At 36.9% G+C, this 25,641-nt stretch overlaps 1 protein-coding gene across 18 annotated transcripts in view; it reads left to right on the forward strand.

Annotated features, from left to right (window-relative positions):
- Window positions 1-25,641, forward strand: part of LOC106869790 (regulator of nonsense transcripts 2) — an 80,794-nt gene that overhangs the window by 52,800 nt on the left and 2,353 nt on the right. For 8 of the 18 annotated variants that reach the window (XM_089341873.1, XM_089341868.1, XM_089341875.1 and 5 more), the window contains 21 exons: window positions 1,019-1,104; window positions 1,985-2,093; window positions 3,069-3,126; window positions 3,944-3,999; window positions 4,715-4,831; window positions 5,915-6,100; window positions 7,139-7,180; window positions 7,891-7,992; window positions 8,654-8,713; window positions 10,239-10,377; window positions 12,078-12,217; window positions 12,856-13,039; window positions 13,782-13,871; window positions 14,303-14,412; window positions 14,590-14,679; window positions 14,995-15,090; window positions 16,570-16,651; window positions 17,331-17,410; window positions 18,618-18,680; window positions 19,611-19,689; window positions 20,792-20,903. In XM_089341873.1, the coding sequence (XP_089197999.1) occupies window positions 1,019-1,104; window positions 1,985-2,093; window positions 3,069-3,126; window positions 3,944-3,999; window positions 4,715-4,831; window positions 5,915-6,100; window positions 7,139-7,180; window positions 7,891-7,992; window positions 8,654-8,713; window positions 10,239-10,377; window positions 12,078-12,217; window positions 12,856-13,039; window positions 13,782-13,871; window positions 14,303-14,412; window positions 14,590-14,679; window positions 14,995-15,090; window positions 16,570-16,651; window positions 17,331-17,410; window positions 18,618-18,680; window positions 19,611-19,689; window positions 20,792-20,903 (2,081 nt within the window). Of the gene's footprint in view, window positions 1-1,018; window positions 1,105-1,984; window positions 2,094-3,068; window positions 3,127-3,943; window positions 4,000-4,714; window positions 4,832-5,914; window positions 6,101-7,138; window positions 7,181-7,890; window positions 7,993-8,653; window positions 8,714-10,238; window positions 10,378-12,077; window positions 12,218-12,855; window positions 13,040-13,781; window positions 13,872-14,302; window positions 14,413-14,589; window positions 14,680-14,994; window positions 15,091-16,569; window positions 16,652-17,330; window positions 17,411-18,617; window positions 18,681-19,610; window positions 19,690-20,791; window positions 20,933-22,379; window positions 22,437-25,641 lie in introns of all 18 variants that reach the window. The other 10 variants (XM_089341877.1, XM_089341872.1, XM_089341879.1 and 7 more) reach the window with 3 other exon arrangements.

Below are 25,641 nucleotides of genomic sequence, written 5' to 3' on the forward strand. Positions count from 1 at the left end.
ATTTACTTATGTTTATAAAGCATAACGATTCAAATAGTTAAGTGCTGATTCATCATCAGGTGCTATGTATGGCTACAGTGGCTTAAACTTTTATTTGTACTCTGTAATATTAATGTATTTTGATATATTAATATTAAGGTGTGCTAACGATTCTACCAGCTCGCCACCTTTAATGTACTCTAATATTAATACATCAAAGTACATTAAAGGTGGCAAGAATAAGACCTGGGGTCGATTTGCTCGACTAAAGGCGGTGCTCCAGCATGGCTGCAGTCAAATGACTGAAACAAGTAAAAGAGTAAAAGAGTATACTGGGCAAAAAGCTTGACTGCATTTTGTCTGTCTTTGTTCTGAGTTCAAATTCTGCTGAGGCCAACTTTGCCTTTCATCCTTTTGGAGTCAATAAAATGAATACCAGTTGAGCATTAGGGCCGATATATTTGACCCCCACCACCCCAGTCTCTGAAATTGCTGGCTTTGTGCTAAAGTTTGAAACCTTCATTGATATACTTTGGTGGTGAGCTGGTAGAATCATTAGCACAAAATGCCTAGCAGCATTTCATCTGTCTTTATATTCTTAGTTCCATTGAGGTGAACTTTGCCTTTCATCATTTTGGGGTTAAGTACCAGTTAAGCACTGGTGGTCAATATAATCAACTTACCCCTTTCCCCAAACTTGCTGGCCTTGTGCCAAAATTTGAAACCAATACTAATATTTTCTAATATTAATGTACTCTGTATTATATTTTTCATTTAATGTTCATATTCCATGCTGAGATGGGTTTCACAAGATCTGATGAATCCTAGGACTACATCGTGCTCTTGTGTCAACTCTGGCGGCATAGTTTCTTTGGTTAGATATCCTTCCTAATGCCAACTACTTTAGTGTGTATTGGGTGCTTCTTTTAATGTGGTTGATGATGTAATTTAAACATAAATATATAAAGTGTTTTTTGTCTAAGTCTGAACAACTTGACAGAGCAGTTTTATAATGCAAAGAGTGTTCATTTACTTTCAGAATGCAGTTGATTTTTGCATGAGCTTCAATACCAAGACAAATAGAAAGAAATTGGTCAGGGCTCTTTTCACAGTTCACAGAACCAGGTTAGTAAATCTATTAGATTGTGTGGCATAGATTTTGTCCTTGGGTAGTAACTGTTATTTCCTATTTGTTTACCCCTAGAAAGTATGAAAAATTACTAATACTTCCTTTGAACTTTTCTTTTCTTATGTTTATTCAAACTCTGAAGAATCCCTCTCAACATTATATAGCTATGATGCTTCCTATGATTAGAGATGCATGTATTGTCAACCGCTATGGGACATACTCAAGTGGTTATGGTCAAGTATCTAACAAGCAAATCTGTGATATTGAAAAGAACATTTGCTATAATGATATTTCTGCTTCAGCAACTCAGCGCTGAATCTGTCTGGAATGTAATGGAAAATAAGCCAGTTTTCAAAACATTGACATCCCGGTCACAATGGCAAAGTTTGAAGGGAATAGTAATTTCCTTTGATTTGGCGGAATGGCTAAGATGTGAACTTCTTAAAGTTCACTTGGCAACCATGAGGCCTCAGTTTCAATCCCATTGTGTGCTATCTTGGGTTTCTGTCTTTTACCATTGCCTGGGGGTCAACTCAAACCTTGAGAATGAAGTTGGAGAAATGGAAACTGCGCTGAAGCCTGTTGACTGAATTGTAACCAGTAATGTAAAGGTACAACTTTGTCATACAGTCACACTGATTCTACCTGAGAATGATGTTAAGGGTCCATATATCTGTGGAATACTCAACCACTTACAGAGTGATTCAGCTGATTGAACATTATTGATGAAACTAACAAACACTTTGAGAAATGTAGACCTTGATAATAGAAAAAGCAGAAGTGGTTTTGATCATGGAGTTGACCTGGGGTTAAATAACACTACCAACAACTGATTATTATTTCTCTCTCTCTCTCTCTTCCATTGATTATTTCCAGATACGATTTGTTACCTTTTTACTCCCGACTTGTGGCTACTTTGTACCCTTGTATGCCAGATGTTGCCAACGATCTTGTACATTTGCTGAAAGGAGACTTTCGCTGGCATGTAAGTACTTTGTTATTTCTTGTATCCTTTTACTGTTCTGTCTTTTCAATTGTGGCCATGCTGAAGCACCTCTATAGTGATTTTTTTTTTCTGTTTTGTTTTCAATCAATTATATTCACCTGCAGTATTAAATTAGATATTTATTTTATCAATATCTTATTTTTTTGAGTAGCTAAGTTCTCTTTTAGTGTTGGGGGACATAACTCACTATGTAACTACTACAAAGTATTTTTGTTTGATGCACCTATTTACATGTACAGTTCCTACTAGTGTTGACAGTTTTGTTTGTCCAGGGATAATGTTCACTAAGTACCAGTCATATGCTGGATGTTTTAAATTAACATCCCACTCCTCTATGATGTGTGGCATTGGACCATTGTATAAAATATACAGTCTGCTGTGTTTAGTTTGATAGATGATATAACTAAGTGAATAGCTCTCATTCTATTGCTAGTATTTTGGAGGGTTTCTTATGTATTGGTACCAGGCTACAAACTTGTAGCAAGTGGGTGAGGGGCATAGCCAATAAAATAATTCTACCTGACACTTGTATTTATCAATCCCCACAAAGAGAATGTAGGAAGGAACTTGAACCCATTAACACTTAAACCATCCATGTCAAGCCCAAATATTTCACTTGTTTTAGGTTCAAACTGGTTAGATCTGGGCCTCTCACACTGACCTTACAATGTCATTCTAGAAATACACAGTCACATCATTGAAATCTTGAAGCTACGAGACCATGCATGATTCATTCAAAGCTATGTGTATAAATAAGCATTACATTTGACAGAATAATGTGTATGCTAAAGGGTTAAGGATATCCAATCTGGGCCTTCAAGCATTTCTATAAAGTTGATGATCTTCACATTAAAAAAGAAGCATCTTTTTAACTGAACTTGTTATTTAAATGCTGTAAGAGGTAAACGATCTCTTTGTTTAACTGATGATTTCATTTATCTGTTTTTTTTCCAGATACGCAAGAAAGACCAAATTAACATTGAATCCAAGTTGAAAACTGTACGTTTTATTGGTTAGTAAACTTTTTGTTTCTCTAATGACTTTTGAGTGACAGAATTGGTAGAGCATCTGGCAGAAATTCCTTGTGGTATTTCAATGTGTTTCTTTAAGGTTGATTTTTGCCTTTTATCTGTTCTGGGGACATAAAACCATCAGTTGTGAACTGGGATCAGTGTCATCAACAGTGGCCTCCACCACCTACAATTTATTGGCCTTGTGTTTGTTAGAAAATGTTTTCATTCCTTTAAACTTATGAAATAGTTTCATATTTTCAAACATAGACACATAATGACGCATGTTGTGGGGTAGGGTTACAGTCAATTACATCTACCCCAGCCCAGTTACCTGTTTGCAATGTATATTACCCCACCCTTTTTGCCTCACTTTTCTGAATGATTAAAGACAAAGCTAAATACAACATGGCATTTGCATAGTGATGCTCTACCGATTCCACCATAAATAAGACATAAATAATTAAAACATAGATGAAATTTGAATTGTAAGGTCATTATTTTTCTAATATTACTGTAGCATTGCACATATTTTATATGCTTACCTGCAATCAAAACTCGCGTGACTCCCAGTCTAATGTCGAAGCTTGATCGTTCCATTGAAAAAAGTTTCTGAGCATAAAGAATTATGTGACGTTACTATGTTGCTTTACTTGGATAAAATTCTTATGACCAAAAAACGGGGCTTCCTCTCAAGGAGTCAGGTTTAACAAATCATAGACTACTTTGTAACATTATAAATTTGATTGTTTATTTGGTTGGTTGTTTATTTTTATACATCTCACCTCGCCTCTTTTTTTTTCATTATCTGTTTGGTAGGTGAACTGGTGAAGTTTAAGATGTTCCCCAAGACAGAGACACTATTTTGTCTTAAGGTAAAAATTTGCATTTCCTTTTTGAAAGTTTATTTTTTAAATTTTCTTGCTGTTGTTGTTTCATGAATTGAAAGCATGACACAATTCTTCAGGGATTTAGTAAAGATGACTAAGACAGCTATTTGGAAGATAACTGAACCAAATGTTTTTACATAGTCATTGGGGAAGGATTTTTTAATTTAAATCTCTTTTATTTGTTTCAGTCGTTAGACTGTGGCCATGCTGGGGATACCGTCTTGAAGAATTTTAGTTGAACTTATTGATCCAAGTACTTGTTATATTATAACCTGGTACTTATTCTATCAGCCTGTTTTGCTGAGCCACTAAGTTATCGGGATGTAAACACACCAATACTGGTTGTCAAGCAGTGGTGGGAGACAGGCACATACACAAGACACACACATATCTATGACAGGCTTCTTTCAGTCTCCGTCTGCCATATTCATTCACAAGGCTTTGGTTGGCTTGAGGCTATAGTAGAAGAGACTTGCCCATGGTGCCAAGCAGTGGGACTGAACCTGAAACCATGTGGCTTGGAAGCTAAGTTACTACACATCCACACCTGAAGATTTTAAGAGTTTGATTGATTCACAGAACCAGGTCATAAATGGGATGGTATCAAGAAGGGATTAAACTCACTACATCAAGGGATGTAACTACCACAAGTTATTTTATTCATTGCTCTTGATTTTTTTTTTTTTTTTTTTTTCCCCAGAATTTATTAGTGGATTTCACTCACCACAATATAGAAATGGCTTGTGCTTTGCTCGAAACGTGTGGACGATATCTTTACAGACAGATGGATTCTCATCATAGAACTAAAGTCTATCTTGTAAGTACATCCAGTTGGTCTAGCATCATCATCATTACCATTGTTATGCACGAGGCCAGTGAGGGGTCCGACTCTAGAAATAGCAGCCAAATCATAACTTTGTTCAGTCTGAGCTTACTGACCTGTGGCTAAACAATGACGACGTCCATTATTTGTTCTTATGTTGTAGTGATGGATACCAACTCAGCGGTCACCTTATTTCTTCCGAACCTTCCGTTGTTCACTATTTTGTTATTCTGTGTTATTGAGTGGTGTAGCTTGTATGGATGGTTATAGTTATGTGTATATTGCTGTGTATGTGTTGGTATGTTTATGTATGTATTGCTGTTTGTGTATGTGTGTGTCTGTCTGATTTTGTGTATTAGTATTTGGGTGTGTGTGTGTGTGTGTGTGTTGGCATATTTGTATATATTGCTCTGTGTATTCTGTGTGTGTGTGTGTGTGTGTGTATATATATATGACAGGCTTCTTTCAGTCTCTGTGTGCCATATTCACTCACAAGGCTTTGGTTGGCTTGAGGCTATAGTAGAAGACACTTGCCCATGGTGCCAAGCAGTGGGACTGAACCTGAAACCATATGGCTTGGAAGCTAAGTTACTACACAGCTGCACCTGAACATTTTAAGAGTTTGATTGATTCACAAAACCAGGTCATAAATGGGGTGGTATCAAGAAGGGATTAAACTCACGACATCAAGGGATGTAGCTACCACAAGTTAGTTTATATATTAACCCTAATTGCGCTGATTAAATTTTTGCTGCTTAGGTAACATGCTAATCATATGCAAATCAGTTCTTGTAATCTCCTTTCTATTGGTCAGTAAAAATATGTGTAGTATTTTATATGAAATGTATAGGATTCTGGGAAGTACTCTGCTATCAAAAACAAGTTAACTCCTGTCGTAAGTGCACATGCATGGTCCCAACTATACTTGGTTCTTGTACAGTAAGGGTTAAACATCTTTACATGTTTACAGATGAGATTAACAAACTGAAAACCTTAACTAATTATCTCAGAATATATTTAATCACTGCTTGTTTTGACATAAATTTTTTTCCTTATATCTTTTGTTTTTGTCTTCAGGACGTGGTGATGCGGAAAAAAGCTGCCCTTCATTTGGATAGCAGGTACATCACAATGATAGAAAATGCTTATTACTACAGTAATCCACCTGAAGTACCGCAAATGGTGAAGAAAGTACGCCCTCCTATGCATGAATATATACGCAAGCTACTTTATAAAGATCTGTCAAAGGTCACCACGGAAAAGGTGATAGCAACAAACTTCCCTTCTCTATTTTTTGTTTTCTATATGAAGGTAGACAAACTTACTTCCACCATTAGCTGCCTTTAACAAGATGTGTGTTCTTTTTGTCTCCTTTTATATTGTTATGTAGCGGTCAGATATTTTTTGTTTTGAACTATTGAGAATAGCTGGTGATGATGATGATGATATTGAATTGTTTAGAAGAGGGGTTTTCAAACTGTGGTCCGGGACCACAGGGTGTCCGCAAGGAGAAGACAGGGGTCCGTTGACAGCAAATACTTTTTATGGGCGATTTGATTTCATACATGTTTTTTAATCGAAATCTTTTAATTGACAATAAACCTATTTGTTAAATACTGTTAAATAAATAAATGTAAAAATATATGTTATTTTAAGCAAATATTTATGTATAAATTTCATAAGCGTTTATAAGGGGGTCCCTAAGGTAAAGCCTGAAATATAAAGGGGTCCGCAAGTTAAAAAGTTTGAAAACCCCTGGTTTAGAAGATAAGCTGTGGGTGGGAAACATTTGGAAGTTATTGCCTTTGATGGCAATTAAGGGATTCTCTTGAGTCAACTAGGGAGTTTTTGGTTGGGAAAGGCTTTCTTCAGCCAACTATAGAATCATTAACTGAGGGAAGTGTTACCTCTGATGGCAGGGCAAGGAAGGGATTCTCTTGAGTTAACTAAGGAGTCCTTATGTAGTTGTTTGATCTGCTAGTAATAACTTCAACATTCCTTCAAAAATTCATCTTGCTGGCTTTAAAAGAAGGACCTATTGGACAATGAAATTTTAGATATACATAAATATCATTAACTGAGAAGTGGTTGTGGTGGTGATATAGTCTTGTAGGTGTATATCAGCTACTGGGAGGAGACACAGATATAGAAATAGTAACAACGATTGAACTATGTCCATGTTGGTTGTGCACCTTTGTGGTTTAGCTTCCAACATGACATCAGTTTCATAATCAGATTTTTCAAAGATGCTGTTTATCAAATCTGTTTATCCTAAAGTATTTTAAATGTTTTATTTGGCAGGTATTACGGCAGATGAGGAAATTAGATTGGGATAATCCAGAGGTAAGACATATTTAATTCATATTTAATTAGAAAAATGCTTAATGAAGATTTACTTAGCATGCTTGACTTAGATGCATTTTATTAGTTTTTTTTACATCATTAATCAATATATTCATATAATAAGGCAAATTCATTTGTTCTTTTTCAATACAGTTCCTCAGAGAAATTTTTGTTTTAAATGTTGTTTTGTAATGCATTTTATATTTTGTTTGTGTGCTTGAATACACACACACACACACACACACACACACACACACACACACATATATATATATATATATATATATATATATATATATATATATACTAGCAGCCAAGCCTGGTTTCACTCAGTCGATTTGAATGATGTGGCTGTAAAACCTGTTCTGTGTAAGCATTCAACTTGTTTGGACACGCTTACGTTAAAAAACTATTTTAGAATGACTTTTTTTCTGTCAAAACGCTAAAAATAACAGACCAACAAAAAAAAAAACAAAAAAACAACCAAGATTCAACCAAATCAAAAAATAAACCCAAATACTAAGTGAACAAAGATGAACCACCCCACTTCCATTAGGCATACACACATACGCACACACACAATCATATACCCCCGTGATTTCATTTCAATTCTATTGAAAATGACAATTATTTCTTTAAAGTTCATTTGTTTTATTAATTCCGTATTTTGTTGTCTATTCTTCATAATATTTTGTTTATTTTGTTGGCAGGTTGCATTCTATGCTACCAAGTGCCTGACAGCTGTTTGGAATATCCGTTACAATTCCATTCACTGTGCTGCCAACCTCTTGGCTGGCTTAGCCCCATATCATGTAAGTACTTTCAATTTCCTGAAAAAAATATATCTTCTAGTTTCTGGCCAGAATGGCAGCAATGTTAATTCTGGAGTTGTTCAACCAGCTGGCAGTTTCTGTCTTGTGACTTGTGTTGTATTTAACTTTGGCAGCATTTACATTTTCAAATGACCTTGTGCCATTTGTCCTCTTTTTACTTGTTTGTCATTGGACTGTGTCCATGCTGGGGCACTGCCTTTGAGAGTTTGGTTGAACAAATTGGCTCCATATGTATGTATGTATGTATGTATGTATGTATATATATATATATATATGCACAAAATCAAATTCTCATTTAACGAAAACCGCATGTGGGCCAAAAAATCATTTTTGTTAAATTCATTTAATAAAAATTAAAAAAATATAGTAAAGAATGATGTATTGCTTGTTGTAATACCACACACTCATTTCTTTGATTTAAACTATAGTTATGAATTTAAAAGGAATATGATCAAAAATTTAATAATTTTTTTCCTAATGAATGAGAACAAAAGTTGTTGTTCAGACAACAACAAAAATTGATATTCATATATGCTTCTCAGCTGTGTGTGTGGACGCATGCACATGTGTAAGAATATGACATTAACTCAACTTTTATTCTATTTTATTATTATTATTTTTTTGTTGTTTTGCTCTATAGGAGCTTGTTGCTATTCAAGTGGTTGATGGTATCTTGGAGGACATCAGGATTGGAATGGAGGTAAGCCACCTTTTAGCATACACAAGCACACATACATACATGCATACATAGCCTGTTTATATGTTTTTATTTTTTATTTCTCTAATATTTACACCATTTTGATTAAAAACACAGATATTTACATAGATTGTTGCTTCAGATAACACGATAGGTTTAGTGTGGTACATTTGGTGTATTTCTCGTGTCACACAACAGCAGACATATAAAGTGACAGGAATAGTTTATTGTAAACATGACAGAAGACATAAAGACATATGTTAAATTTATTTTCACTCCTAAGGGAATACATTGTGAAATTGTTAGTTTTTTTTTTGAAATTTACTAAATTTTGTAATCTGCATCATCACCATCATCATCATTTTGCATCTGCTTTTCCCTGCTGGCATGGGTTGGACAGGTTATTACATTTCAAATTGGTTCATATTTGTACTTATTGCACTTTGAGACAAGTCACAGACTGAGATGTCTCACTTGTAATGTAGACGGATAGAAGTAGTATGTGAGAGAGTGATAGCAGTCACTAAGGAGTGCCCTGTGACAGTAAAGTCGGTGGCCTTACCTTGTAATAGAGATGGTAAGTGGTAAGTGAGAGTGGAAGCTGTCACTAATGAATGACTTGTGATAGGAGAGTATCATCATCATCTGTTTTCCATGTTGGGTTCGATGGTTTGACAAGATCCACCAAATTGCAGGACTATGTCTAGTTCCAGTGTCAGCTTCAGCATAGTTTCTATGGCTGGATGCCCCTACTTAATGCCGACCATTTTACAATGTGTACTGGGTGCTTTTTAAATACCATCAGTAATGACTGAATATTGTACACAGACAGACTTGGATGCCTGGAAAAGCAACTCATCCATCTTGAATTGGAAACCCTTGAGTTGACACAGTAAAGTGATCTCTCCCTAAAATGATAATGATGCCATAACTCACTGATTACAATATAACTTTAATCCTGACCGTACTTGAGATTGTCATACTGAAGTATTTGTGTTTAAATTAGAATCCCAGTCAAAACCTTAGGAGGAATTTCAACCATGTTTCATGGTCTGCTACCACAATAGCTCCTTTATAGGATCCAGTTAGCTCAAGACATCATCAAGAGGAACCACGTCCGGTTTCGGCCCCTACTTCTCTACCGTTTTGACGTGGCGGGGCCCCCCCTTTCAGAGGTGTCTTCAGCTCTGGTGTTGGGTGCATGTCTTCTTTCTTCTATTCCCTGGCCTCTTCGATGCAGCATCATCGAGTGGTCAGTGTCCGACTGACTGTCTTGTCAAATTCCCCTTTTTTATACCTGCTGCTAGGCTCCAGCAGGCTGCCCCTGGAAATATTAAGAGGTCAACACTGATGTAATGGAAACCAGTTTGTAAAGTTAGAGATATTTTATTAAACCCTCCTAAACTGTTGGTTGTATTAATTGTAACGTATTGATAATTTATTTGTTAGAAATGTAATTAGAAAGGGTAACAACAAAAGAAAGGAAAAAACTGCCCCCAGCTAAATCCTGTTTCTGTGTCCTTTCTAGATCAACCATCCCAAGTACAACCAACGGCGAGTCAGCGCAATCAAATATCTCGGAGAACTCTACAACTATCGCATGGTAGAATCTTCTGTTATTTTCAAAGTCCTTTATTCGTTCATCTCTTTTGGAATATCATTAGAAGGTAAGTTGGCAAGTTTACCTGTTTACCTGTTTTACTAATCACTTTGTAGAATTTAACCTTTTTGATACCATCCTACCCAAGATGTCTCTTGGTTCTATGATACACACTTCTTGTAACCCTTTCGTTACCATATTCTTGTTGAACTGCAAGGCACATGGCTCAGTGGTTAGAGTGTTGGGCTCACAGTCATAGTGAGTTTGATTCCTGGACTGGGCTGTGTGTTGTGTTCTTGAGCAAGACACTTCATTCCATGTTGCTCCAGTTCACTCAGATGTAGAAATGAGTTGTGACATCACTGGTGCCAAGCTGTATCGGCCTTTGCTTTTCCCTTGGATAACATCTGGCAAAAAATGAATTGTACCTGTAATTCAAAGGGCCAGTCTTGTCACATTCTGTGTCATGCTGAATCTCACCTGAGAACTACGTTAAGGGTTCACGTGTCTGTGGAGTGCTCAGCCACTTGCACTGAATTTCACAAGCAAGCTGTTTTGTCGATCAGATCAACTGATTTTAATTTAACCCCTATAGAAAAGATACCAGACATCTAAGCTGATTGCTATATGTGGGTTTGACAGATCTGTGGTGCTTCATGGTACCAATTATCTTTGATTTGTTATTTCTTCTGTAAACCCCAATAAACTGATGTTTTCCCACCCCCCTCTTCTGAAGAGGCTCTTCACTGAGACCATTATCCACTTTTCCACTCTGCACTCATTGTCTCTTTTACATCACACACTGAATTTAGTCATCTCTTTTTGCAAATTTTAGCTGAATCTTCTAATTTCTAGCACTCTTCCAGTTCACTTTGTGTCCTTACCTTTGATGTACTTCAACATCAAGCCTTCCCCTCAGTCTTATGTATCCTATGCTGCTGTGTATCTTGCTACTCTTCAACCTCATTTATGGCATGTTTCATGCAGCTGGATGAGAAAAAGAAACCCCTTGTTACTAACAGCTCCCTAAACTTCTACCACATCTTCATTAATTTCCACTGTTGGCACTAATTAGATCCCTTGGGTAACAGATACTATCAGTGACATTTTGTACACCATTTGAGCAGCCTCCCATCTTCATTTGATGGTTGTTCTGATTTTTAATTCCATCTACCATTTCTGACCTGGAGAGGGTGGATTGTTAAGTTGGATCTATTCATTAATGTTGTACCTCGTTACCAAGACATTTGACTCTTAAGTAGTTCAGTCCACTTCACTGCTGTTAGCAGGCAACAACACTGTAAAATTCATAAGGAGTCTGTTATCTTTCATACTGAGTTCAGTTCTTGTGTGGAGCAAGCACTGGAATTTGCTGCAGTCTTCTGGCACAATCGGCTCCTATCAAACTGTCCAACCCATGCCAGCTTGGAAAATGGATATTAATGATAATGATGAGGATATACAAGTAAGGGGGATGAAGTGTGACAAGTTGACTTATCCAAAATCTTTATTCACATCTTTAACTGTGATTTTGTGTCATTCATCCCTGCCTAGTGAGCACCTTACAATACCTTTCATTAAGTCAGAACTTTTTACAAGAATCTGTGTTTTCTGCTTCTAACTATAAACTTACCGTACCCACTCCTTCTCTTAAAACATACACACGTTTTCTATTACTATTGATGACAATCTATATTTCTAAGAATATTGAGCCGTCGTTATTGATAATATAGTTCTGACATGGATTTTCTGTGTTTCTTATTGCAGATAACGTACCTTCTGCTCTGGACCTTCCTGATCATCTGTTTCGCATCCGTTTGGTTTGTGTTCTGCTCGACACTTGTGGACAGTATTTTGATAAAGGTTCCAGTAAGAAGAAATTGGATTATTTCCTTGTATATTTCCAGGTAGAGTTCCTTTTTGTGCATTACCATCATCTCTATCACCACCACCATTATCATCACCTCAATCATCATCATAACCATCACCACTGCTGTCTTCATTTTACATACATTTTCCCATCCTAGTATGGGTTGGACAGATCTCGAGTGTTTTGCTATCTGCTGCAATCCTTCATTTTGCATACGCAGCTGTAGTGAAAATTCATGAATCACTGAGGTTTTTTTTGTCAGTCCATTAGTAAGTAAGTACTTGTGCCCATGCTGGTGTCACATAAGAAGCATCTATTGCTGGTGTGATCGTAAAAAGCATGTGCGCCAGGTGTCACTTAAAAGGCACCCATACTGGCGCCACATAAAGAGCACCTGTGCCGGTGCCATGTACAAAGCACTCCGTGTTGGTGCCACATAAGGAATATCCATGCAAGTGCCACCTGAAGGGAACCCATGCTGATTCCCCATGTAAAGGGCTTCCATGCTGGTTGTCATGTAAGAAGTACCTGTAAAAACACCTGTGTAGGTGTTGCATATAGAGCACATGTACCAGTGTCACAACACACAGAGCACGTTTTTTTTTTTGTTTTTTTTTTTTTGTCAAATTTGTAATTTATTTCTGACTTTTAGTTTCCTACTATGTTCTGTTTCAGAGGTATTATTGGTTCAAAAAGAAACTTCCATTGTGGACAGAGGATCATCCTTTCCCAGTTGACGTTGACAATTTGGTGAGGGACACCATCGAAGCTGTACGTCCTAAGCTGAAGCTACTGGAAAGTGAAGAAGATGCGTACAAGGCAGTTGATGATCTTGAGAAAGAAATCAAAGCCAAGATTGGTGAGTTGGATATATCGAATTCTTTTTTTTCATCATTGTGACATTTGAGTTGGAAGAATTCTTACATATTCTACATAACATATTTATTTGTGCATAAGTCACATCCCTTCATCATCATCATCATCATCTAACGTCCGCTTTCCATGCTAGCATGGGTTGGGCGATTTGACTGAGGACTGGTGAAACCAGATGGCTACATCAGGCTCGAATCTGATTTGACACAGTTTCTACTGCTGGATGTCCTTCCTAACGCCAACCACTCAGAGAGTATAGTGAGTGCTTTTACGTGCCACCAGCACGAAGGCCAGTCAGGCGGTACTGGCAACGGCCAATGCTCAAAATGGTGTATTTTATGTGCCACCCACACAAGAGCCAGTCCAGCGGCACTGGCAACGATCTCACTCGAAAATCCTTACACATGTCATGGGCACAAGTGCCAGGAAGGCGATGCTGGGCACAGGTGCCATCCCGATTTCGCTTTCGCTTGCCCCAATAAGTCTTCGTAAGCTGAGTTTCGTGTCCAATGAAGGAGACGGTTAAGTCTTGGTACAAAATTTTTTCCCTTCATAGTTTTAGCTTTGCCCCATGTATAAGCCACACCAGATTTTTCAGTTAAAATCAAAAATATAAAGGTGTGATTTATAATTATAGAAATTGCAATATTCTTCCATTTAATTTTTCTCATTTTTCCTGACGGGCTTTTTTTTTTTTCTTAACCTTTCTCTTTGATTATTGTTTCTAGCTGAAGTTCTACCAATCATCGATACATTTGATGAGATGGAAACTAATGGCTTAGAGGAGTGTGGTTTCAGTACCATCATTGAAAGCGATGGTAAGTATCCAAGATCTCATCAGACTTTTTTTTTTTTTCTACACACTTCTGGTGCAAATACATTACTTTAACCCTTTAGCATTCAGATTTCTTTGTCAAATGTAATGCTTATTTAGTCAGGTTGTTTTGAATTAATCGCTCATTATTTTGTAGCTTCAAGATTTCAATGGTATGTTTGTATATTTTTAGAATGACATTGTAGGGTAGGTGTGAGAGGTTGGATCTGGTTAGTTTTAACATAAAACAAGTAGAATATTTGTACTGGATGTGGCAGGATTAAATGCAAAAGGGCTGATCATTTGGTACTTACTACAATTATTTATTAGTCAATTTATGTATTGTTCCTTTTTTATGCCTTTTTTAAAATTTCGTTTTCATTTTATTTTGGTGATTATGGATTATTTTCTGTAAATTTCCTCTTTATTTCTCAGAGGAACTTAGTCAGAACCTTTCTCAAGTCAACAATGATGAGACCCTCATTGAAAGTGAAACCAGTCAAGATGATCCCAGCCAGAGTCGTACAGGAAGTCAAGTTAATGATGTTAGTAACATTGATTGTTGTTATTATTAGTATTGTGTTTGTTTTCTCTAAATTTTGAACTTACGACCGTAGGATCATAGCCCAGTGCCTTAACCTTCTTGTTTTTTTGTTTTGCTTTGACACGTATCGCAGCTTTGACTTTGCTTTGGTGTTGATGGTTTAACTTTATTTTACTAGGGTGAAGATTATGCAAATAGTGTTCATAGTGAAGAAGATGAAGAAGAAGATCTTCTTGAGTCTGCAGGAGAAGATGAGACTGAAGATCAGGTAAGAATATTCCTGATAAGGTTATATTTTAACTTTCTCTGTATCTCTCTTTATTTTTCTCCCTGTCTCTCTATACAAGGTAAAACATAATTGAAGAAGCCAACATTTATACCAACTGTTATTATGTATATATATATATATATATATATATATATATATATATATATATATATATATATATATATATATATATATATGCGTGTGTTTAGAGATAATTTTTCATGACACAGACCGCCACTACTATTGATGACACACTACACTACTCCTCAGGCTCTATTTGCTGTCTCTGATTTGTTTGTTCTCTCTCTTTTTCAGGTCACCGTGTTGACTGGAGGGCCAAAACATATCAAATGCACTGAGGATGAAGATTTCTTGTCTGCTTTTGATAAAATGATGGCTGATAATCTTCAGGTATGTCCCTCTTCATTAACCCTTTTGATACCAACTCATCTGGGACTACCCCCTTGTTCTGTGATACAAACCTTCTGTTTTAAAGTGAACTAAATTAAAACCTTTCGTTAAGATTCCATGCTAATTTATGTTCCATACACCAGTATAATAATGACAGTTATTTGGATTAAAAAGCATGTGGCACACTTTGTATAGTGTTTGGCATTAGGAAGGGCGATCAGCCATAGGAACCATGATAAAGCAGACGTTGGAGCTTTGTGTCCTCTTCTGGCTTGCCAGCTCATGTTGAACTCTCCACTTTGTTCCAGCATGGAAAATGGCCTTTAAATGATGATGATAATATATATATATATATATATATATATATATATGCTACCAAATTCACTCACAAGGCTTTGGTCAGCCCAAGGCTATAGCAGAAGAGGGCTGTGGTGTTGGTGCACAAAAATATAGTAAAAGAAAACCAGAAATATCTTTGTTTATTAGGTTAGAATTTAAGTGAATGTAACTTGAGAGATTACTTGAAATGAAATAAAAAAATATGTCTATAGAACAGGGGTTAAATAAAAAATCCAAGTCCAAAATTCATTAACATCTTACCTCTGGAAACAATTGCTTCCGTCACATTTTTCTGTTCCACAGGAGTTCTTAGATCTGATTTGTTTATTTTTAGTACAGAAAACAGTCAGATTAACATCTGAAATTGGAAATAACTCATATTATTACAATTTTCATTTTGGTTGGTGATGGTAAATGTCATGCAACATTCAGTGGAATAAAGTAGTTAACTTGAAAACAAGGATATTTGACTTTATAAATACCTATGAAAGATGACATAAACATGATGATGAGGCTATATATATATATGTGTATATATATATATGTTTATCTACAATAAATAGCAAAAATGTACAGAAAATAGATTTCATCAACTGCCAGTGGGGTAAGCTAGAGGTAGTAGATAGCTTCCATTATCTAGGTGACCAAGTTAGTTGCAGAGGTGGATGCTCTGAGAGCGTAGCTGTGAGAATAAGATTAGGCTGGGCAAAGTTCAGAGAACTCTTACCTCTGCTGGCAACAAAGGGCCTCTCTCTCAGAGTGAATGGCAGATTATATGATGCCTGTGCGTGAACAGCTATGCTACAAGGCAGTGGAACATGGGCTGTGACAGTCAAGGACATGTGTAGGCTTGAAAGAAATGAAGCCAATATGCTTCACTGGATGTGCTATGTCAGTGTGCATGTTCAACAGAGTGTGGACATCTTGAGAAAAAAGTTGGGCATAAGAGGCATCATATGTGATGTGCAAGAGAGATGACTGCACTGGTATGGTCATGTGATGCGTATGGATGAGGACAGCTGTGTGAAGTGCTGGTCTCTAACTGTGGAGGGAACCTGTGGTAGAGGTAGGCCCAGAAAGACATGGGACAAGGTGGTGATTCACTTTTGGTAATGTTTGTGATGTTATTGTCAATTGCAGGCCAGATCTCAAGAGTCATTGAAGGTACCACAATTGGACATTGCTGTTCCAATGCATCTGAGGGGACAAGTGCGTAAGCAATGTAAGTATTATATTCCACATAATGTTTGACCAATATAGACTCAGCCAAAAACCTATTTCTCTTAGAATATATTACTTTGATCTTTGTATTATTTTTTTTTAAATGTCTAGGCTTCACCATTTTCTTGTTATTTTTTTTTATAAATTCATTTTCCTAAAGAATAAAAAGTTTAGAATGGTACAAAAATGCACTATATACCTGTCGTAATTTGGTTATCTATAGTCCGATGATATTTCGGAATTACAGTTCCTTCTTCAGATCTTCTTAGCTGGAGTCTAGGGCTTAAATATGTAAAGCTTTTGCTTATTTTGTATCAATTGTTATTGTTTTTTTTTTAATTTGAGTAAAACATGAATGATGCCGAGTGCATTTTCTATTGTGTTGTTCTCTAAAGTCTGTTGAGCTAATTGTGAAGTTGTGTTATGAAACATGCAATACTAATATTTGACATGAGATCAGATCAAACTGTAGTTGCCTGATAAAATGGTGTGGTTATGCGAAAATATAAAATGATGGGACATAATTATTACCCCATTGTTGCATAAATAACGTCACTATTGAAACACATGTACAATCACTAAACTCATTTCTGGTTGAATTTTTTGTAGAATCTAAATAATTTGGTTCTGTCTTTGTGTAGGTTAATGAATTCTTTTTTTTATAATTTTATTTCTTTTAGTTACATTCCCTCAGAATAACATTGAATATAATGATACCATAAAGTTTGTACTTATGACAAAGAAGGGCAACAAACAACAGGTAAGTTCTTACAAAATATCTGTAATTATGGATTGATATATTTTATCTTTCTGTCTCTTTTACAAATCACTTGATTTTAGTTTTTCTCCAACGTAAAATCTTTGCTGTGGTTGACCCTACATTAGGGTTTCTGGAGTAATGTCACTCAACAAGATGCATAGCTCAGATATCAAGGAGTCTCTCCATGTTGAGCAGCTAATTCTCTGCATTGAAAGGTCACAGCTTTGGGGTAACAGACATGTGATTAGAATGTCACAGGAAAGAATTTGCAAGACAGATTCTTCAAGCCAAGCTGAGCCAACTGGCAGGAAACCTAGAGGCAGACCAAGAATGTAATGGCTGGATAATATTCATAGTCTCAGTTGGTCACACTTGGGAATCCAGCTGGAAAGTGTTATGAGGGTTGCTTCTGATAGGAGTCTGTGGAGAAGGTGCTCTATCCCTTCCTCCACTCCCCTCTCAGGAATAGTGGACAGAAAAGATGGATTATTATTGGTAGGATGGTGGATTGGCAAAGTTGTGTCGGAAGAAATACTCTTGTGGTATTTGTTCTGGCTCTTTACACTTTGAGTTCGATTCCTGCCAAGGTTAACTTTACCTTTCATCCTTTCGGGGTGTTGATATATAAACAAAGCACTGTTTGAGTGCTGGAGTTGAGGGTGTCGGCTAACCCCATTCCTTCAAAGACTACTGGCCTTGCATGTAAATAGAGGCCATTATTATTATTATTATTATTACTATGGCAACAATCTGGCAGGATTAGTAGAGTACTTTCAGTATTTAATTCTGATTCTTAACCTTATACTTAGTTAATAGTTGTTTAGCTGCTGGTTGACCATTGTCAGTTAATAGTTGTTTAGCTGCTGGTTGACCATTGTCAGTTAGATTTGTGATAAATAGAATCCAGTTGTGACCATGAGACATTTGTAGGGGATTCTCTAGAACTATATTTTTCTTAGATGCTAAGGTGCAGTTGGAAGGAAACTTGGCTGCTATTTCTAACAGGTCAGTCAATCATGTACAATGTGCACAAGCCCTTGCTGAGTTGGAATTGTTGTTATTGCTGGTGTTGTAGTTAAACGTTAAGCTAATCCACAGTAGCTTTGCTAGGATTTGGTCCTGGAATTTATTTTACACCCTAAGCCACATCCTTTTCATTTGTTTGTATTTAATTTCATTTGTGTTTTTATATTTATTTATTTAACAGTATACCAACTTGAATGTTCCGATTTCTACTGAGTTTGCTGCCAAATTTAAAGAACGAGAACGGGTGAGTTATTTGATGTGTTTATGTATGGGAAACTAAAAGAATGTTGTCAGTGGCTGTGTGGTAAGTTACTTGCTTACCAACCACATGGTTCCGGGTACATTCCCCCTGTGTGGCCCCTTGGGCAAGTGTCTTCTACTATAGCTTCGGGCCGACCAAAGCCTTGAGAGTGGATTTGGTAGACAAAAGCTGAAAGAAGCCTGTTGTATATATGTATATGTATATATATGTGTGTTTGTGTGTCTGTGTTTGTTCCTCTAGCATTGCTTGACAACCAATGCTGGTGTGTTTATGTCCCCGTAACTTAGCGGTTCGGCAAAAGAGACCCGATAGAATAAGTACTAGGCTTACAAAGAATAAGTCTCGGGGTCGATTTGCTCGACTAAAGGCGGTGCTCCAGCATGGCAGCAGTCAAATGACTGAAACAAGTAAAAGAGTAATGTTGTGCCCTCACAATGATACTGTGTATTAGTGCTGTTACACCTGATGCACGCATGGCTATGTGGTTGAGAAAGTTGCTTCCCAACTACACAGTTTTGAGTTCATTCCCACTGCATGGCGTCTTGGGCAAGTGTCTTCTATTATAGCCCTTGTCCAACCAAAGCCTGGTGAGAGGATTTGGTAGTTAGAAACTGAAAAAACGCCCCCCACCTCTCTCTCTGTGTATGTTTGTGTCTCCTTGTCTTCACATAGTGTGAGTGTTGTAAACAAGTGTCTTTCATTTTCAATATTCTGCAAAAACATGTCTGGCCATGAAGAAGTATTACCTTGCTTGGAAATAAATAAGGGGTTGGTGGCCTCTCCTCCAGTATTTTTTAAGGCCCTTAACTTTTTAACATCCTGTAAAAATGGTTCCATTTTCTGTTTGTTTAACATTGAAACTTCAGGAAAACTTGTACACATTTCTTGTTTTCTTATTTTTTTGTTGTTCAGGCTGAGCGAGCGGAGAAAGAACAGATGAAACAGGTTGTCCTTGGTATCCATGAACGACAAGAAGAGGAAGATTATCAAGGTAATAATAGTTTTAGAAATATATGTGTGTGTGTAGGAGGGTGGTCTGTATCTGCCTAGGTATGGGAGTGTGGTCAAGAAACTCACTTTGCCACCTTGTTTTGGGTTCAATGTCAATGCACAGCACCCTTGGCAAGTGTCTGTCTTCTACTGTAGCCACAAGTTAATCAATGCCTTTTGAGTGAGCCCAGTGGATGGAAGCCTGCTATACATATGAAATTGATTGATTGGTCAGTTTGATGTAGTGGAAGAGAAAATGCATAATGGTATTTGCTGTGCTGCTTCAACATCTGAGTTCAAATCTTGCCATGGTCAACTTTGTATTTCATCCTTTCAGGATCAATAAAATAAAGAACCATCCAAGTACTGGGGTCAGTGGTAGTGACTAACCCCTCCCCTTAAAATTGTTGGCCTTGTGCCAGAAACTCTACTACTTAAGGTGGTGAGCTGGCAGAATTGTTAGCATGCCAGGCAAAATGCTTAGCGACATTTTGTTCTTTATGTTCTGAGTTCAAATTCCGCTGAGGTGAGCTGGCAGAATTGTTAGCATGCTGGGTGAAATGCTTAGTGGTATTTCGTCTGTCTTCATGTTCTAAGTTCCAGTTCCTCTGAGGTCCACTTTGCCTTTCGTCCTTTCGGGGTCGATAAATTAAGTACCAGTGAAACACTGGGGTCGATGTAATCAACTAGTCCCCTCCCTCAAAATTTTAGGTCTTGTGCCTTCAGTAGAAAGGATTATTATTATTATTATCATGATTATTATTATTATAATTATATATCTTAATTTGCAGAGGAATTTGTAGTGGGTAGTTTAGCTTAATCGGTCAAAGCATCGTGACGCGTAATCATGGGGATGTGAGTTTGAGTCCACAGCTAGCCACCTACACTTTTCTCTGCAAAATAGGGGTAGTTTATCCTGTTCAGGCTATATTATTAGCATTATTCTGCGATTGAGAATTTAAAATCACTTCTTTAACTTTCTAAAGACATCTCAACGCTTCTAAAAGCAAACTTCGTTAGTTTATTTACGTTTGTCGTAATTTGAATTATTATTATTATTATTATTATTATATTTTGAATTTTTCTTTCACTTTCTGTTCCAGAGATGTTAGCTGCCCTCAACAGACCAGCACCTGTGAACACTAACAGGGAGAGACGTGTACGTTATCAACACCCCAAGGGTGCTCCTGATGCAGACTTGATCTTCGGATCAAAGTGAGTTGTCACTGCTTCCCATACTTCAGGTGCCACATTATTGATCTCGTTTGTTGGGATTCACGATTACTTGTCTATGTCTGTGTGTTTGTCTTTCACTCACTCCATGGCTCCCCAACAATACTTTCTATAAGGCAGTAAAAGGGACACTGACTGTAAAAGGGACACTGACTGTAAAAGGGACACTGACTGTAAAAGGGACACTGACTGTAAAAGGGACACTGACTATAAAAGCACCAGACTAAATGCATTTCAGTTGCCACAATTTCTACTGCATTTATTTGTCTGCTGGTTTATATACATTTGACACATCATCATTTAGCATCCATTTTCCATGCAGGAATGGGGGTTAGGGAGTTTGACTGGAGCCAGTAAGCCAGAGACACTGCACCAGGCTCCAGTTTGCTTTGGATGGGTTCTGCCAGGCTGACTTGGTCATGGAAGAGGCATCTTCTATGCTCTTGACCTCTGTAAACCATCAGTGGTATGACAGTATTTTCAATTACTGGTTTTAAGATAATTTTGCATTCTTGAATCAACAGGAGAGCCTTTATTTAGTTACTTGACTGTTATAAATGATAGCCAAATCGACTTCAGATAAGGTTGTAAGTAGATCACAGGATGGTTATGTATGGAATATAGGACTGCTGGGACTAAACAACAACATTACACCTGCATATAGTATATTCTTTATGGGGTGTGTACATTAAACAGAGGAAGGTGGTGGTAGTGGTGAATGACCTGATTCAACTCTGTTAGAGCAGGAGATAAAATAGAAACTCTTTAGTTACTGGTCTCAGATACCAGCTTTGATTAAATTTTAATACCTTTGGCATCATAATAAAATATGAGTATATTTACAACATATCTGTCTATCTATCTATTCACTCGTGTGTCTATCTATCTTTTCGCCTATCCATTCATTCTATAGCTGGATCTCTTCCCAATGTTATCCATTTTACAAACTGTACTGAGTTCCTTTTCCATGTCACTGACACTAGTGAGGCCACCATGCATCTCATAACATCTATCTATTCACCTATCCATATATCTATTCACGTACCTATCTCTCTATCTATTCGCCTTTCTATCTATCTATCTATCTATCTATCTATCTATCTATCTAATTATCTATCTATCTGTCCATTCATTCATATGTATATGTGTGGGTGTGTTGTTAGTTTTCTCTCTAATCACATGGTTTTAGGTTCTGTGCCCCTGCATCATGGCACCTTCTGGGTGGATTTGGTATAGAAGGAAACTGGAAGAAGCTCATTGTGTGTGTGTGTGTGTGTGTGTGTGTGTGTGTGTGTGTGTGTGTGTGTGTTGCTAAAGGCTTTCGGTCCTTTAGAAAACTCCACAGCATGCATGCACATCAAGGTTAAATAATTAACAAATTCTTTATGCTGTGTGCTATTATCTCTAATTAACCACTCTGTTAGCCAATGTATTGTATTGTTTCTTTGTAAATTTCAGCTGAATTTATTTAACGTGATGATGTGTTCTCAGGCATCTCCACACTTGTGTATGCAAGTAAGAAAAACATTCATAACCAAGTCATTGCGTCCTGCTTTAGGATGCTTTTATATATTTATTTATTTATTTGTTGTTGTTTTCATGGTTTTGTTTTTTATTATTTTAACAACTAATCCATTTCAGAATTGACACAGAATTTTGTTTCGTTGCTTTGTTTTTTGTTTTTTTGTTCATGTTTTATTTATATTTAAATACTAACAATAGTGACTAGCATTGAACGCGAACAAAGATGTGACTGTGGCTTCTCAGGAGATGTGTTGCTGTATTGTATTGTATGTATATATGTATGTATGTGTGTGTATATATATATATATATATATATATATATAGAACCCTTTGTCAAGTACACCTCTGCTTAGTGGCAGTATATTTAAAACTTAGTTATACAATGTGTCCTTCTTTTCTTAAAGATGGTAGTGTGTGTTTTGAGTGACGCTTGGCTACTATTTCAAGCAAGTTGAATGGCTGTGTATAGGCTCCCTCTTTGGCTCATACTGTTGTATTAAGATGTCAAAGATAGCCACAAGAATTGAAGTGAATAAGTAGTAATTGGTGCGGCCCAACAAGAACCACCTCTGTATTTCTGTGAGAGTAATTCTCTCTTAGCTGAAGAGCCCTCTGTCTGAAATGTTAGAGGGGTTTTGTTTTTTTCCCTCTTCAGGATGCCTCTAACTACTCTCCATTTCATTTCACTCTGACCTCTTATGGAGGTCTGTGATTTTATTTGAAACTAGCTTAAAAGCTGCATTCTGTGTAGACTTTTAAGCCAACTCCTGTGGAAGGGTAATCCGGCCTGCAGCCTAAAACTGAATAGCATGACTATAATACATCTATAATGACTATATGTCTCAGTGGTGTTTAATGCAATCATTCTATTGTTCCAGTTTCAAGTTGAATTCCAACTGTTGGCCAATTTGTCCCAAAGTTCTTATCTCGATGTAGAATTAATGAAGAGAATGTCATTTATCTCCCCTTTGGTCTCTGACAAACGCCAGCCAAGATGGCGTGAATTAGCCAAGCTTTACCTGCTAGAAATAGCGACCCAAATGCTTTTAAATCAGATCCCAATGCTGGATGTTCAAAAACCAAATGAAGGGCAGATTTTCAATTCCAGAGTCATCCCGATTCCAAAAAGATATGTGCCTATGTAGAGCAAATGTAGACTGAGATACAGGGGTCCCAGACAGAATTTTGAGTTTTTAACGTAGACGAGATTGAAGAAATTCAGAAAACTGTTTACTTTGCTTATGACAAAATATTTTTGCATGTCCTTTATCTAGCTGTCTCCTTTCCACATTTTCTATGTCCGGCTCTTTCTCTCTCAGGTTGTCATTCCCTTGTACGCCTCTTTCTCTCTTGGCAGTCTCCTGTCTCAAGCAGTCCCTTATATCAAGCTCTCTCCTCCTTATATGTATTTTTTGTCATGCAGTCTCCTTGTACGTGTCCTTCTTCATCTCACTATCTCTTTCTTTGTCGGCTATTCTTTTTCCTGTACATCTTTTGGGCTGGCTACTTGTCTGTCCCCATCTCTGCTATGCTGTCATCTCCTAATGTCCGGTTGTCTCCATTATTTTATGCAAGAAAGACTTTTAGGCTCCAAACACCAACGCATTAACCTTTTCTATATTTCTAATTGAAATATATCGTTAAAGTCATTGCATGTTTTTAATTACAACTGTGTGGTGGTGGTAAAGTAAGTACCAGTCATTTACTAGGGCTGATTTAATCTGTTGCTACTATCTCCCTTTAACTCTGTAGACTTGTGCAAAATTGGTATATGGTAAATAAAATGCCTTGTGGTACTGCATCCCTTAACATTCTGAGTTCAAATCACACTGAAGTCAACTTCGCCTTTCAGCTGTCTGGTCTCAATGAAATGTCCCAATTAAGTACTGTGAGGGTGATATAATTGATTGTTCCAAAATGTGTGGCCTTGTTCCTAGCTTGGAAACCCTTTATTATTATTATTAGGGCTGAGTTGTGGCAGTGGGCATATTTGCAAGCCCCTTTCAATCATGTTTTAAGTTCAGATATTGTCAAAGATAGTTGACTTTGTCAGTCATAAATATACCAGTAATATATATATATATATATATATATATCTCAAAATCGCTGACGTGGCCGATGACAGTACTGCCTGATTGGCACTTGTGCCAGTGGAACATTAAAAGCACATTCGAGCGTGATTGTTGCCAGGCCCATAGATTGACTCCCGTACCGGTGGCATGTAAAAAAGCATCATTTGAACCTGATCGTCGTAGAAGCTTTGCCAGATTGATCCTGATGCAGCCTTCTTGCTCACCAGTCCTCAGTCAAACTGTACAACCCATTGCCAACATGGAAAGCGGACATTAAATGACGATGATATATATATATATATATATATATATATATATATATATATATATATAGGGATTACTTCAGTCAGTTTGACCTCCACCTTGTGATAGCTGTTTGGTTTTATATCAATTGAATGTTGAAATATCTGAGATGGATTATTATTACAGCAGTTTGATATCTGATCATTATTATTATTATTATTATTATTAGAGATCTTATTCTTGGATGTGTACCAAATTAGATTCAAACTAAGAATCTTCATTTCTGAACTATAGTTTATGTCCTGTCGAAATCTAGTTTGGGACTCTGTAGACATTCATTCAGAAATAGGATATGGTAATGAAGATCAAAGATGTAGGGGAAATGTAGATATTGGCATCAAATTTTGACGTAAGGCCAGCAGTTTTAGGGAAAGGGCCAAGTTGATTAAATCAGCCCTCAGTAATTAAACGGGAGCTTATTTTATTGAAAGGATGAAAGGCAAAGTTGACTGCAGCAGGATTGAAACACATTTCTCATTTGTGAAGATGGTAATCATCTGCAAAATTATAATCTTATTAAGAGCATCAGAGAAAATATTTACTGTTTGTTGTGGTTCTTTACATTCTGGGTTCAAATCCCATGGAGATCAACATTGCCTTTCATCTATCTGGGGGTCAAAGTACCAGTCACAACATCTATCAGGGGGTCAATTAAATAAAGTACCAGTCATGTACTAGGGTTGATTAAATCCCCTCAATCCTTTCTCCCCCCCCCTCCCCCCCATCACTTTCTAGTCTATCGTCTACATTACAAACGGTTGTTTCTGTTTTTACTAGTTTTTTTTTATTTAAAAAATCATTTCAGGGTATCAGTTTTTATT

The sequence above is a fragment of the Octopus bimaculoides genome, chromosome 25, assembly GCF_046866305.1.
Source record: "Octopus bimaculoides isolate indiv1 chromosome 25, ASM4686630v1, whole genome shotgun sequence".
NCBI lineage: Eukaryota > Metazoa > Mollusca > Cephalopoda > Octopoda > Octopodidae > Octopus > Octopus bimaculoides.